Genomic DNA, 14,259 nt, shown 5'->3' on the forward strand with positions numbered 1-14,259 from the left:
CATCCAACCTCTTAACAAATCTGTGTCTTCCTTCATGCCCCCTGCCCACACTAAGGCCTAGTGAAGGCCCCTTATCACCTCTCCCTCGGACTGTAGCAAAAGCTTTTAATTAGCTTCCTTGTCTCTACCCTCTCAGCTGCCAGTGATCTTCCTGGGCATAGATCTGACCATTGCCAGCCTGCTATCCGACAAACTCCAGTCAGTCCCTGGTCCTGACCAGGGGATGACTTGGCGATGTTGAGGGCTCAATGCTGGCCGCTCTCACAGTTCCACAGGTGGAGGGCCTGTGGGGAATGGCACCTGCTGCCTTTAGGTCTGTTCAATCTGGAAGAGAGGTTTTAGGGATCATTTAGTCTGGCCCCCTTCTTTCACTGAGGAGAAGGCAGGAGCAGAGAGGGGAGGCAGCCTAGCTTGGTGGAAAGAGCACAGGCTTTGGAGGCAGGAGGCACGGCCAGCCCTGGCACTTGCTCTAGCTATAGCAAATCACCTAACCTTTCAGTCTGGAGTCGCCTTCCCTATAAAATGAGGGAGCTGTAACTCAGTGGTCCTCCCACAGGGCTGTTTCCAGCTCTAAATTCACCAGTCCCATGTGCTCTCTTATAACACTGACCTGGCCATGTTCCTCCCCTCAGTGTTCACAAGAGTCAAAGGCAGGAGTTGTGAACTGAGAAGGTAGTGTATTCCCTGTGGTGTTAATGCCATGATCCCTTAGCCCAAGAAGAGGGGGTTATGTGGGTAAAGAAGAGGAGTCAGGTTAGTCAAAGGGGATTGGCAAGGGGTATGGATGGTCAGGACAAGGTGGTTGAGATACTTGGCAGGTACCTCTCCTATCTGGGCATAGCGCAGAGCTGGAAGGGCTGAGGATTTAAGATGAATGAGATGTTGGGCTTGTCACTGGGCAGGGGGTTTCCTGGGGGTAGGACAAAGTTGAAGTCTTGTAGCAGGCTAGTGAAAAAGAGGAACAGTTCCATCTTGGCTAGTGGCTCCCCCAGGCACACCCGGCGGCCTGCATGAGAGAGGCAAGCGAGGATTAGGGGAATGCAAGGCCAGGAAAACCCCAATGCTGTCTTTCCCAGGCCAATGAGATGTCTCAACCACTCTGATTCCCATCTGATTAGATCTCACACAGACTTAGGTGTAGAAGGGGCCTTAGAAGCCATCAAGTCCAAATACCTTCATTTTACAGATGAGGAAACCAAGGCACAGAGAAGTGATGTCACTTGCCCAAGGTCACGCTGTTAGCGTCAGCGCCAAGATCCAGAGTCATAAGATGATAGGTTTGAAGGTAGAAAGGACTTTAGAAGCCAACAAGTCTGACTTTCTAATTTTACAGATGAGGAAATTGAGCCACAGGTAACTAGTTTGTCACACAGATAATAAGTGGAAGAACTAGAATTCCAAGTCACACGAGCTCTTCTATTCTAATCTTCTTATTTTATAAATGAGACGCCTGAGGCCCGGACAACTTCTGTGATTTGTCCAAGGTCACACAGACAGCAAATGACTGATCAAGCATTTGAACCCAGGCCCTCTGATGCTGAATCCAGCGGTCTTTCCATTATACCCATTGCTTCAACACTCTTTCCTGTCCCCGGCCCACCTGCTCTGCACTACAGAGGGGACCTCATTGTATACAACAAAACCAAAACATTGTCGAGAATTTAGTTTTTGCAAACTGAGCCCTATTTAAAGTAGATGGAATGGGGAGGTAGGGAAGCTGGTAATGAAGGCCAGAGTTTTCCAACAGCCTCGTCCTTGGCAAACTTCAAATGGTCCAAGAAACTTCTTGTCAAAGGCCTTATTCTTTTTGTTGTTGTTGTTTTGGCTGGGCAATGGGGTTAAGTGACTTGCCCAGGGTCACCCAGCTAGTAAGTGTTATGTGTCTGAGGCTGGACTTGAACTCAGGTCCTCCTGAATCCAGGGCCAGTGCTCTATCCACTGTGCCACCTAGCTGCCCCTCAAAGTTCTTATTCTTTAAACCCTATAAGCCTAAAGAACACATCCCCCCTAATCTCTTCCTCCTCCTCTTTTTCCTCCTTCTTTCTCCCGCCCTCCCTTTCCTGTTCAGGAATGCCCTGGACAACATGCCTGGAATCCTTCTCCTCCTCAGCCCAGCTCCCTCTTCTCCCTAGTTCTCGCTCTCTCTCCTTGAGCCTCCAGGCTCTAGCTGCAGAGGGCAAGGGCATTCCTATAGGTGATGAATGGAGTGACCAAAGACTGAGAATGGAACTTCAGGTGTCAGACTCACAGACTAGAAAGTCTGGGACCCTGATCCTGTGGCTTAGAGATTCCTTTGAGAAACGCATGGGAATATGGAACAATGGAAGGCATATTGCCTTTGGAGTCAGAGGCCCTGGGTTCAGATCCTGCCTTTTCCACTCCCTACCTGTGTAAGTCACTTGACCGCTCTGTGCCTCAGTTTCCTCTTCTCGAGCTCAATGACTCTGAGGTCCCTCCCAGCTCTAGAACAAGGCTCCTCTCCACCCATTCAGATGCTTCCTACTTCTTCAAGTCCTTCCTTCTCCCCAGCTTCACCTGAGGTCCCCCACCATGAAACCCCAGTACCCCTTTGTTTATGCCACACATTTGTAGCAGAGCCCTAACTAGGGCGGGCCAGCTGAGGCTTGCTTCCAGGCACTCTAGAACAAGGGTACGCCTTTCCCCCCATCACCCTGGAGACCGCTATCCTGTGCATCATGGTCCTCCCCCCAGTTCATGTTCCTCCAGGGGGTCTGGGGGAAGGTGGGCCATAGGAGAGGGCATGGGAACAGAATTTAGGGCCAGAGGGGAGGGGACAGATCACCCCACTTCTGGTCCTGCTGCCCCCACCGTTGCATTGTCTCTGCAGGGCTTGCTGACCCTTGACCCCTCAGCTGAATTTGCCCCAGGCACCAGGATGTCTAGTGACGGCTCTGGTTTCACTTCTGGGTGTCCTGGCTCCCCCCGTTAATGGCCAGAGCTGCCCCCTGGACTCCACTGATGGTCAAAGTCAAGGAGGAAAGGTGGGTACCAATCTTTGGTGCAGAGCGCTCTCTGCTGGGTTAGCTCCTAAGTCCTGTTTCTATAGCACTTTCCTCACAACCCAGAGGGATCAGGTCATCTCCATTGTACAGATGAGAAAACTGAGGCTCGGAGATGTTAGCAGGCGCTCATCACAGGTCTGGCAGCTAGCAAAGGCAAGGCCTGGAATTTGAATGCAAATCTCCTGCCTCTATCGGCTGTGCCTTGGGAGCTCATCCTGGGGCCTCTGGCCCTCCCCCACCTCCTGTCCTGCCCGTACCTGCAGAGAAAGGTATGAAGGCTTCCGGCTTCACAAAGTGGCCTTTGGCATCCAGGAAGTGCTCTGGGTGGAAGCGGTAAGGCTGCTCCCAGCTGGACTCATCCTTCAGCACTGAGCTCAGGTTGGCAATCAGGGTGGTCCCCTAAAGTTCAGGCCCAGGAAAAGTCTGTGGGGACGGTGGAGTCTGGGCCTCCTGGACCCTCTTCCTTCTCCCCAGGTCTGCAACCAGGCCCAGGAACCTCCCTGGCCTCCTCATCCTGGCCTTAATTATGCTCACTGACTTAGAAGGTCAGAACTGGGGGAGGGGCCTTAGAACGGGGCATGTGAGGGCTGGGAGGGGCCTTAGAACAGGGAATGTCAGAGCTGGGAGGGGCCTTAGAACAGGGAATGTCAGAGCTGGGAGGGACCTTAGAACAGGGAACGTCAGGGCTTGGAGGGGCCTTAGAACAGGGAATGTGAGGACTGGGAGGGGCCTTAGAACAGGGAATGTGAGGGCTGGGAGGGGCCTTAGAACAGGGGATGTCAGGGATGGGAGGGCCTTAGAACAGGGGATGTCAGAGCTAGGTAGGTACTCAGAGGTCTTCTAGTCCCATCCCCTCATTTTTCAGACAAAGAACCTGAGGCCCAAATAGGGCAAGGGACTGATCCCAGGTCTCCCATGCAGCCAGGGACAGCCTTGCACTTGGCCTCCCTTCTAGGTCCAGGGCTGGGTCCAGGGGCAGGTGGGCACCTTTGGGATGAAGAAGCCTTGGATTTCCGTGTCCCGGCTTGTCCTGTGTGGGACGCCCAGGGGAATGATATCCGAGAAGCGCTGGACTTCGTGTATCACGGCATTGGTGAACGGCATGTGGGCCTGGTCCTTCACGGTCGGTCTCCGGCTCCGGCCAATCACTCTGTCAACTTCCTCCTGGACCCTGCCTGGAGAGACCAGTGAAGGTGAGGCTGAGAGGGTGGTGGTTGTGGGGCCATCCCAAGAGACGTGGAGTCCTCAGTTGGAGTCCAGCCCTAAGGACCGTGTGAACTTGACCTCTATGGCCTACAAGATGGTCTCTCTAAGACTCTTCCGGCTCAGACATTTGGTCATCTGAGGGTCACGTGGCATGAACCTTCTCAGGACTGTCCCCCATTTCCCTTAAAAAGGAAGTGCATTTCTATCTCCAGCACTTGGAACAGTTCCTGATGCAGAGTAAGCATTTAATGAATGGTTGTTGCTTGCTGCAAGTGACCTGAGAGGCACCTCATCCAAACTGTTCTAGCATGAGGGTCCCCTCTCTTGTGTCAGTTTGGAGATCTCCAGTGATGGGGAACTCACTACCTCCCAAGACACGCCAGTCCTCTTTGGGACAGCTCTAGCCAGGAAGCGTGTTTCCATCAAGTCAAAATCTACCTCTCTGTGACTTCCACACGTCCTGAGGGCACCGTGCACACATGAGGGAGCCGGCAAGAAGCCCCAGGCAAACCTTGGAGCACTACCCAAATATTAGCTAAGAGGGTAAGGCGAGGAGAGGATGTCAGCCCCTCTGTCATGTTGTCAAAGTCCTGGGTGTCGTGCAAATGGAATGGAGCTTCCTTAAGAAGTGGTGAACTCCCCGTCACAGAGAGGGGTTTGCCCTGCTTTTCACCTCCACAACATCTCTCCTACAGGCCCCCTTCAATCCCCTGACACTGCTACCAGTCTAGACCACCGGAGGTAGCACTTTGGAGCAGCTGTTACGGTTAAGAACTGATGATGGTGCTGAGGTCAGATGTAAACTGGCTTCTTTGCAAATTCCCTTCTTCATTCCAGGTTCTGCCCTGTGAGGCCAGTGAGAGCGAGTCCTATCTGCCATCCAGCATAAATGATCCTTGAGTGTGTGTGTGTGTGTGTGTGTGTGTGTGTGTGTGTACACGTGTGAGAGAGAGAGAGCGAGCAAGCGTGTGTGTGTGAGAGAGTGTGTGAGTGTGTGAGAGTGTGTGTATGAGAGAGTGTGAGTGTGTGAGAGTGTGTGAGAGTGTATATGAGTGTGTGTGAGAGATTGTATGTGTGTGTGTGAGACAGTGTGTGTGAGAGATTGTATGTGTGTGTGTGTGAGACAGTGTGTGTGAGAGAGAGTGTGTGTGAGTGTGTGTGTGAGTGTGTATATGAGTGTGTGTGAGTGTGTGTGAGAGAGTGTATGTGTGTGTATGAGACAGTGTGTGTGTGAGAGTGTGTGTGAGAGTGTGTGTGTGTGTGTGTGTGTACCCGCACATGTGTGTGTCAGGGGGCATACCCCAGCAGGCCTTGCGCTGATGGCATTAGAGAAGAATCTCTCCTTGACCCTCCCTGCTCAGGGACCCGTCTCATCTATGGGAGTGGGAATTGGGATGAGGATAAAGGCTACAATTGTTGCTATTTGCCATGTAAAAGGAAGCACGTTATGGTTAATAACCATAGTTTTAGAGTCAGTAGGACCTGGATTCAAGTCCTGTCTCTGACACACACTAGCTGTGTGAGCCTGGGCCAATCACTTGACCTCTGAGAGCTCAAGGTAACTGTCACCTGGAATTTGCTCCGTGACTAAAATCACACTGCCAGACTTACTAGCTGTGTGACCTTGGGTAACTTCCTTCCCTTTCTGAGCCTCAGTTTCTTCATCTGTAAAATGAGGGGCCTGGACTTGATGACCTAGAGGTCTCTCCCATCCTATAGCCTCTGACTCCTCCAAGGTCATTCTGTAAGTCCGAGGCAGCAGCAGGTCTGATTCCTTAGGGAGCCAGCCTGTGAGCTCCCCGAGGTCAGGGGGCTGCCTCTCAGGTTCTATCTCCTCTCTCTCCTCCCGAGGCCCCTGTCCCCAAATCCCCATGGCTAGGAGAGCACTCAGTCCCTGGGGCCCAGAGCAGATGTGTACTCTGCTCAGATGCAGACTTCTCCCTCCCCTTGGGGTGCCCTCCCTCCCTCCCTCGCCTCCTGGGGCTCACGCTGGACACTGGGATGGAGGAGCAGGAGCAACAGTGCCCACTGGAGCGTGGTGGCAGTGGTTGCCATGCCTGCGGTGAACAGGTCTCCTATGACCATGCGGAGGTTTTCAGGGTTGAAACTGGTCCCTGGGATCCCCTTCACCTGGGAGGAGACAGAACAACAGCAAACTTGTGGAGAGGATGGGGCCTGGGAATCCTTTCTGCCATCCTCCCCAGCTCTCTCCTGTGACCCTTTCCTTTGCTGGACCTTCCCTCCTGGGGCGCTGGCAGCCCTCACCTTCTCCATCTCCATCAGGAAGGCGTCAGTGAGGTCCCGAGGGTGAGCTGGGTCCAAGGTCTCCTTGTGTTCTTTTAAGAATTCATCCAGGATATCAAAGAAGGCCCTCTGACCTTGGAAAAGCCATTGGGGCAGCCCCGGGATGGAGAGAAGAACTGGGAACTCATTTACCACCTGGATGGGAAGCTAGAGGTCACAGCCAGCCCTGTCTGCTGGCTAAGGACCCTCACGGGGCTGGGGGAAGGGACATGACTGCAGGTACCTCCCGTATCAGTCCTGTGTCTTCCTTCAGGCTGATCTCCAGAAGGCTCAGTAGCTTCTGCAGCTTCTGGTCATCGTAGCTGAATCGATTCCCGTACGTCAGAGAGGAGATCACATTGGTGACACAGCAGCTCAGGAGATAGCGGGGGTCAAAGGGACGTCCTGAGCGGAGAGGCAAGGTGGAGGAAAGGGAAGAGCGCGACCCTGCTGCCCCATTCCCATCCAGAATATGGAGCACTCTCAGTTTGGGGACTTATCTGCTCCCCTGTGGGGCAGGAGGCAGACTAGGGTAGGTCAGCAGGGCTTTGCTACAAGGCATTGAAATTTAGAGGGTGCGGATAAGACTGATTCTTTAGCAGCTTAGAAGCAAATGAACTCCACCCCAAGTTTGCAAGTACTTTGTTTCCTTTTCCCTGAGGTTACCTCCGGGTGAGCTGCAAGGGCACCCCCATCCCGGTCCCTGAAGATCTGGATTCCTGTCCCACAATCGTCCTTGGGTTCCCACCTCCCTCAACCCCAGCCTAGCCAAAAAGTTGCTCGTTCTGGCTCACCTGGCGGGACACAGACCCACCTTTCTTGGAGGCAAAAGCAGAGCAGAGAAAGGCTGCCTCAGTGGTCACCCACTGCTCCAGGCTCTGCTTTCCTAGTCCAAAGTTCCTCAAGGTGGTCAAGGAGAATCTTCTCTGCTCCTTCCAGGCTTCCCCATACCTGGCCATGATCACACCTGGTGAGGAGAAGTAGCTGAATTGGTCAGTTTACTTTGCACTGACTATGTGTCAGAAACGGTGCCGGGCACTGGAGAAAAAAGAAAGGTAAAAACCATGGCACCTGTTCTCAGGGAGCTTCCATTTTCCTGGGGGAAATGAGATGCAAATACATAATACGAGACTTCTTCCAAATGGATGCGAGCTAACCTCAAGGGGAAAGAGCTAGCAGCTGAGGGGGCTGGGAAGGTGAGATCTGAGTGAGTCTGTAAAGAAGCCAGGGAAGGTGAGGCACAGGGGAGGACAGAGAGCCTTCCAGATAGGGGGGATAGCCCCTTCAAAGGCACAGAGCTGGGAAATGGTGTCCCAGGAACAGCAAGCCAGCTGCTGTCACTGGTCCTAGAGTGACTGAAAGGGAGGAAAGTGTATGAAGCCTGCAAAGTTAGGAAGAGGTCATGTTAGGAAGGGCGGTGAATGCTGCACAGAATTTTGTATTTGATGCTGGAGGCAGGAAGGAGCTGCTGAAGGGACGAGGCAGGAAGACCATTAGGAGACTATTTTGACAGTCTGGGTGACTTGGGTGACTGGGAGGATGGTGGTTCTCTCAACAGCATTTGGGAAGTTGAAGAGGGGGAAGGTTGAAGGGAAAGAGAATGAGTCTTGCTTTGGGCGTGCTGAGTTTGACATGTCTATGGGAGGCTGGTTTGAGATGTGATCCATGTTGGTGAGGTGGGGCTGGAGTTCAGGAGAGAGATTAGGCCTGGAAAGATCAATATGGGAACCATCTGAAACAGAGAAGATGATTGAACCCATGGGATCTGATGACATCACCAAGGGAGAGAGTAAAGGGAAGAGGTCCCAGAACAGGGCCTTAGGAACATCCAGGTTTAGTGGGCATGACCTGGATGAAGATTCAGCAAAAGAGGCTTAGAGTCTTAAAATCTAGCCACTGCTCAGATTCTTATAATCTAACCACTAGTGTTCAGACTGCTTAAGAGTCTGCCCGATATGATGGATGTTCTAATAAACCTTGTCTTTGGCTGAAAGAAGGCTTGGGTAGAATTCTTTCGGACAGTATCTGCGTGTTCTGATTTTGGGATTCCAGCACCCCTAAACCTCATCATTTTGGTGGGCCATACGGGGAAACTACCTTATCTCAAGTTCTTCTCCAGCCAAGAGTGGAAGGTATGTAAGCCTCCCCCTGCCCCTTTTCTTGCTGTGCAGTTGGGGTCACTCTCCAAGCACCAAGGCTTGGAGGTGCTTTTCAGGCAAACAGTTACGAGGCTGTCTTGCACTCTCAGCCTGACGCTTTCAGGCTCTTGGTCCACTGGGTTGGTTCAAGGCCATGGACCTGGGTACATGTTACATAGCACAGAGGACAAGGATGGATGCCCTATCTGGAAGCATATGCCCAATTCTGTCCATTCTCAAGGCACTGGGAATTGGGGAAAACTGCAGTTGCTTTTTGGTTCCCTGAGGCTTACTTACTCCTTTCCCTCTATACCCCTGAATTCTCCTTCATGGAGGTAACAGGGAAAAGTTAGAATAGCTAAAAGTACTCTGGCAGATTCTGGAGGTTTTGTGACTGATCATTAAGGAGTTTCAAAAGTCCTCCTTACAACCCTGGTCACTGTTTTCTCCCACTGCCTTCCCTTGAGTCAAGAGGGTATCTGTTAACCCCTCTCATAGGAGAAAAGAGTTTCACCCTTTACCACTCACCTTTGATTTTGCCCTCCCCCACCTGGGGAAAAGAAGGAGGGGCAGCAGGTACAGGGTGTGCCCCCCTGGCAATGACCTTGGGCCCTAGGGCAACCTTTGCCTGGAAGCATCACCCAGGTTCAGCACATCCTGCTCAAGGTAAAGAAGCTGGCCTCTGAACTTGGGTAAGCACGCTCTTTTAAAGTTGTAGCTTTAACTGTTAATGATGAGATGTTGATTCTCTGTGTAAAGTAATTTGGAAATGCATTTAACAAAATTGAAGTCACCTGATTGGTAATGGGTTTCAAGTTTCAAATTGGTGAACTTTTTCTATCAGTCATGTCAAACAACTTTTCATAATTTGATTACCACTAACATAATTCGGCCATTGTTGGTTATTGTTTTAATGTGTGAACTTGCCAAAAGGCTTGTTTGGGTTCTGTAGGGCTTGCTGAGAATTTGCAAGTATATAGAAATGATCTCTCATGATCGGCTTTTTGCACCAGGACAAATTTAAGTTTGAGATGTAAATACTTGGAAAAGTTTTTCCTAAGTTGTGATTAATGAAACTTGCTGTTTGAGGTAAAAGCTCATAGGATTTTATTTTGAGTTGTCTGATGGGTCATAATCCATCGATAATCAATAATCCACCATCTGAGAGAAATGCCACAAGCTACTCAGAATGTGATACTGGTGGGAAGTCAGCATTGGGAAAAGCTGAGAGGACAATTTTAGCCTCAGTCTAAGATGGGATCCTCCTGGCTCAGTTTCCCCATTATATTCCTTTGAAAAGGAATGTTACCCACCTGGCTATTCCTGAGTCTGGCTATGAGGTGGATTTAATACTGCATGGTTGGAAAACTGAATTATCTGAATCCAAACAGAGCGAAGGATGTTTTATCCTGTCATATCTGGGCCCTGCAGTCTGTTGTGTCAGATTTGTTTCTTCCAGACTACAGGCCATTCACCTACAGTTGGTACAAACAGCGAGTACCAGTCAATGTCCCCCCCCCCCATGGCTCCCTGGACACAGCCTGTGCTCGGTTCCAATCAACCTCCTCTTTGGGAACCCCCGGCAAGGACAGCTCTACGCCCCTTGCCAGCAGGAAGCAGTTTCAGAAGCCAAGACCTTCGCCCCTTATCCCAAAAAGGATTTGGGTCCCCTTTGTTTGAGGAGGGAATGATGGGGTTGGGATCTGGACCCCAGAAAGGAAAAACCCTGGATTTTCCCACATGGCCAAGTCTCTGGCATTTGCCTGAGGCCATATTCTACCCATAATCTAGGCTAGGTTAAGGTTAATAGAGAATTGGGAGATTGGGTGTAGCCACAAAGAAAACTGGCCTTTATTTGTGGCTACACCCAATCTCCCAATTCTCTATTAATCTTAACCTAGCCTAGACCTCTCTATGTCCCCCAGCCACTTCCCACCCTTAATCCTATCTAGGCTCCATTTTCCCTTGGCCACCCCTGGAGTTCTATTACCTCACAGACTACTTGGCCACTCCTAGATCCCTCCCATAGTCTTTCTGTATATAAGGTTTATCTTGTCTCCATTAAGGTGCTCAGATTCTTAGAATCTAGCCAATAGCTCACTAATGTTCAGACTCCTTAAGAGTCTGCCCAATATGACAGATGTTCTAATAAACCTTGTCTTTGGCTGAAAAAAAAATTCAGCAAAAGAAACTGAGAAAGCAACAGGTAAGAGGAGAGCCAGGAGAGAGTGGTGTCCCAAAACCTAGAGAGAAGAGAAGATGGAAGAAGAGGGCAATTGACCATATTAAAGGCTGCAGGGGTCAGGGAGGTGGAGGACTGAGAAAAGGCCACTTGATTTGGCAATTAAGAGATTGTGGGTCACTTTAATTAGGTTGGAAGCCACACTATAGAGAATGAGAGAAGAGGAAGGAGGAAGGGGTGAACTCTCAAGGAGTTCAGCTATGAAAGGAAGCAGAGACATGGGATGACAGCAAGGATGGCTGGATCACTTGAGGGTCTTTCAAGGATGGAAGAGACATGGGAGGGTTTGTAGGCAGCGGGGAAGGAGCGGTAGATAGGGAGATAGTAGTGACGAGGCCAACCATCTGGAGAAGATGGGAGGAGACATGATCAAGAGTTAGGCAAGAAGGGCCATCTCCTCATGAGACACTGGAGGGAAGGACGAAATAGTGCAGGAAGATGTCTGGGAGATGGGAGATGCACAGGAGGGAGACCTCTTGGTGATGCCCTCATTTTTTTCAGTGAAATATGAAGCAAGATTCTCAGCTGAGAGAGTTGGGGAAGGGGGAGGCATGGGAGGCTTGAAGAGAGATGAGTAGGCTTGGAAAAGCCTACTGTGGGGAGTGGGAGAGCTAATCAGTTAGGGAGGGATTCCTCTGTTAGAGGCTGGGGCAAGAGGTGCCAGCCCTGTTGGGGCCAGGCATGACCCTGAGGGGCTCCCATCAAATCAGTCTGAGGTGGTCAGACTCCTGACTTCTCCTGAGGCTAGTAGGTCTGACCCACTGAGCCAGGAGGCACCTCAGAGACCAGCCCTGGGCAGGAGCTGGTTTGTAGCTTGCATTTGCCTTTGGACCAACAGTTGGGCCAAGCCCAGGTCGAGGCAGACCCTCTTCCCTCAGGACTGGCCAGTGGCTTTACTGCCCAATTTCTATTTTACCTTTGCTCAGGCTGCTTCCCAGAACAACTCATGGCTCACTTCTAGACTTGCCCATTCTTCAAGGGACAAGTGAAGCTCTGCCTCCTGCCAGAAGCCCACCTAGACCACTCCAGCCCACACTGAACTCCTTCACTGCTGAGTCTGAGGTGCCCCCCCCCGGATGTGGGGTAAGTGCAGCCTCCCAGAAAGGTAACTACTCTGGGCCTCAGTTTCCTCCTCTGAATGATAAGAAGGTTGAACTTGATGACTTCTGAGTCACCCTCAGACTAAGCATTGCTTTGGAGGACAGTCCTTCAGGAAGTAAGCCTGCCTTAGTGGTGAAGTGACTGACTAGCCCTGGAGGCTGCCCTGGGGCACTGGCTGGGTCAAAGAGCAACTCACCTTCAGCACTGGGCCCAAAGCCCAGGTGATGGTAGACTGGTGAGTATGGCCGGTCAGAAGTATCCTCAGACTTCTGCACCAAGGCCTCCCGGACAGCATCTAGTCCATTCAGCACCACTACAGGGGTCCGGGCCATCTGGAGGCTAAAAACATCGCCAAACGTCTCCCGGAGCTGTGGAGGGAAGGGAGGATATGGGCAGAGGGAGGTGGCAGGGCCAGAGGCTCCCTGCACCTTGCTGACCTGGAGTGTCTACCCCAGGGTTCTGAATCCTGGCCCCAGGCACCTAGGTACTGCCAGGAGAAGGAGCCTCCATGCTGGAGGGAGCAGGAGATGTCCACTATGCCCATCTAGATTAGGGTGATCAGCACCCGCACAGCAACTAGACCCAGGAACACATGCAATGTCATACATGCAGAAGAAGCAGGCTGCATGAGTCATTCCTAGGCTCAGAGAGTCAGAGCTGAAAGGACCTCAGAGGTCATTGAGTTCACCTCATTTTACAGAGGAGGAAACTGAGGCAAAAAGTGACATGTCCAAGGTCCCACAGCTAGAAAGGGCAGACCTGAGATTTGAGCCCAGGCTGTCTGGTTTCAGATCCAGACAGTGGAGGTGGAGCAGAGAAGCAGCAGCAAATCCCAGAAAATGTAGTTAATATGAGTGCTAGAGCTACTACTGCCCCTGCCTTCAAGGAAACCACATGCTATTCGTGCAATCTGGTTGGAGCAGAGGACAGCAGAGAGAGGAGGCTGGAGAGGGGGACTCACAAAGGCTGGGGAGGGTTTCCAGCACCGAGCCAAGGCATTTGGATTTTAGCCTAGACACAGAGGGCTGGAGGCATGGGCACTTTCTGAGCAGGGAGAGGGATGTAGTCAGAGCTGCACTTTAGGGAGAGTCTGGGTGCATCATGGAAGGGCTGGAGAGGGGGGAAGCTGAAAGCAGGGAGACCAGTTGGCAGTCAGTCAGGGGGAGGAGGACCTGAGCCAGGGATGGGGGTGGGGAGGGGAGGTAAAAACAGGTGAGGGAAGTGATAATCCCAGGCCCCGTGGATAGCCAGCAGGACTTCAGAACTGGTGACCTCTGGCATACAGCAGTGGGGAAATCTTTGATTGCAACCCAGAAGCTGGGGTAAGGGGGAAGTGGGAGATGGTTCTAGAGGGGATGGGGCCTTGAAAAGTGACTGGAAAGAGGGCCACGGCTGCACCTTGAGACCTTGATGAACTTTGAAAGGGAGGACTTGTTTCTGAAATCCCCAGGATCAGTTTGTAAGTGGTTTGGGCTAACTTACACCTACCCAACAAGCACTCGGAGCTGGGGGCGGGGATCTCCTGATCTTCACAGGCCCCCAGGGTGGGGGGCCTCTCCCCAGCCCATTCTGTCCCATCTAGGGAACTGTACCTGCGTCTCCTGCCCAGCCCCGCCCCCTTCCGGCCCCATTACCTCTCTGAAGCAGCCGTGGAGATTCTGAAAGTCTACTTGGAGCATGTTTCCCAGCAGGGGTATCCTGGTGGGGCCCGAAGGATAGCGGGGGGACCTCCGCCACTGTTTTGAGAACTCCAGAAGGAACACGAAGACAGTGAGAGCCAGGACCATGGTGGTCAGGGTCTGCCAGCAGAACAGCTGGGCCACGAGTGCCATGACGTTTCCCCTGTCCCTGTCCCACGCTAAAGACCCTGTTCCTCCTCCTCTTCCTCTTCTTTCCTTTCCCTGGAAGTCTGACCCTGACTTTCTATCCAGCTCCTGGGGGTGGAGACCAAGCCTGGGCTCCTCCCCAGATAACAACTCCCCTCCCCCTCTCCCATCCGTAGCCCAGCTCCTCTTAAAGGAGGAGGAGGCCTGGGCAGCTGCAGCTACTGGAAATCTGCCCAGACAGGTGGAGGGATTTACTTCAAACCCCAAAGGACTCTGCACTGGGAGTCAGGGGAGGAACCTTGGTTTGAACCTTGACTCTGACACCTCCTACCCGGGTGCCTCTCGCTGAGACTCCGTGCCCTCATCTGTAAAATAGGGACAGTTCTCTGTACCTCACTTACAGCAGGGTTCTAGGGTCGAAACTCACAAAGCGCCCCCAG

At 52.0% G+C, this 14,259-nt stretch overlaps 1 protein-coding gene across 1 annotated transcript; it reads right to left on the minus strand.

Annotated features, from left to right (window-relative positions):
* Window positions 1-657: 657 nt before the first annotated feature.
* On the minus strand, window positions 658-13,943 carry CYP2D6 (cytochrome P450 family 2 subfamily D member 6). Its single transcript, XM_020982769.2, has 9 exons — window positions 13,628-13,943; window positions 12,190-12,361; window positions 7,327-7,479; window positions 6,757-6,917; window positions 6,495-6,668; window positions 6,218-6,359; window positions 4,011-4,198; window positions 3,281-3,422; window positions 658-1,006 (listed from the first exon to the last, which is right to left on the minus strand). The coding sequence occupies exons 1-9, from the start codon at window positions 13,823-13,825 to the stop codon at window positions 828-830; spliced, it is 1,509 nt and encodes a 502-aa protein (XP_020838428.1). The 5' UTR covers window positions 13,826-13,943; the 3' UTR covers window positions 658-827.
* Window positions 13,944-14,259: the final 316 nt, after the last annotated feature.

Source organism: Phascolarctos cinereus, unplaced genomic scaffold (genome assembly GCF_003287225.1).
Source record: "Phascolarctos cinereus isolate Bilbo 61053 unplaced genomic scaffold, phaCin_HiC Scaffold_1;HRSCAF=81, whole genome shotgun sequence".
NCBI lineage: Eukaryota > Metazoa > Chordata > Mammalia > Diprotodontia > Phascolarctidae > Phascolarctos > Phascolarctos cinereus.

What these genes read in the sequence shown, in the direction of transcription:
- CYP2D6 (XM_020982769.2), bottom strand. Translation starts at nt 13,825, where the DNA reads ATGGCACTCGTGGCCCAGCTGTTCTGCTGGCAGACCCTGACCACCATG. An exon ending in TGCTTTTGCCTCCAAGAAAG is followed by an intron (nt 6,918 to 7,326) that starts GTGGGTCTGTGT and finishes CTCTCCGCTCAG; the next exon opens with GACGTCCCTTTGACCCCCGC. An exon ending in TCCTGATGGAGATGGAGAAG is followed by an intron (nt 6,360 to 6,494) that starts GTGAGGGCTGCC and finishes GTCTCCTCCCAG; the next exon opens with GTGAAGGGGATCCCAGGGAC.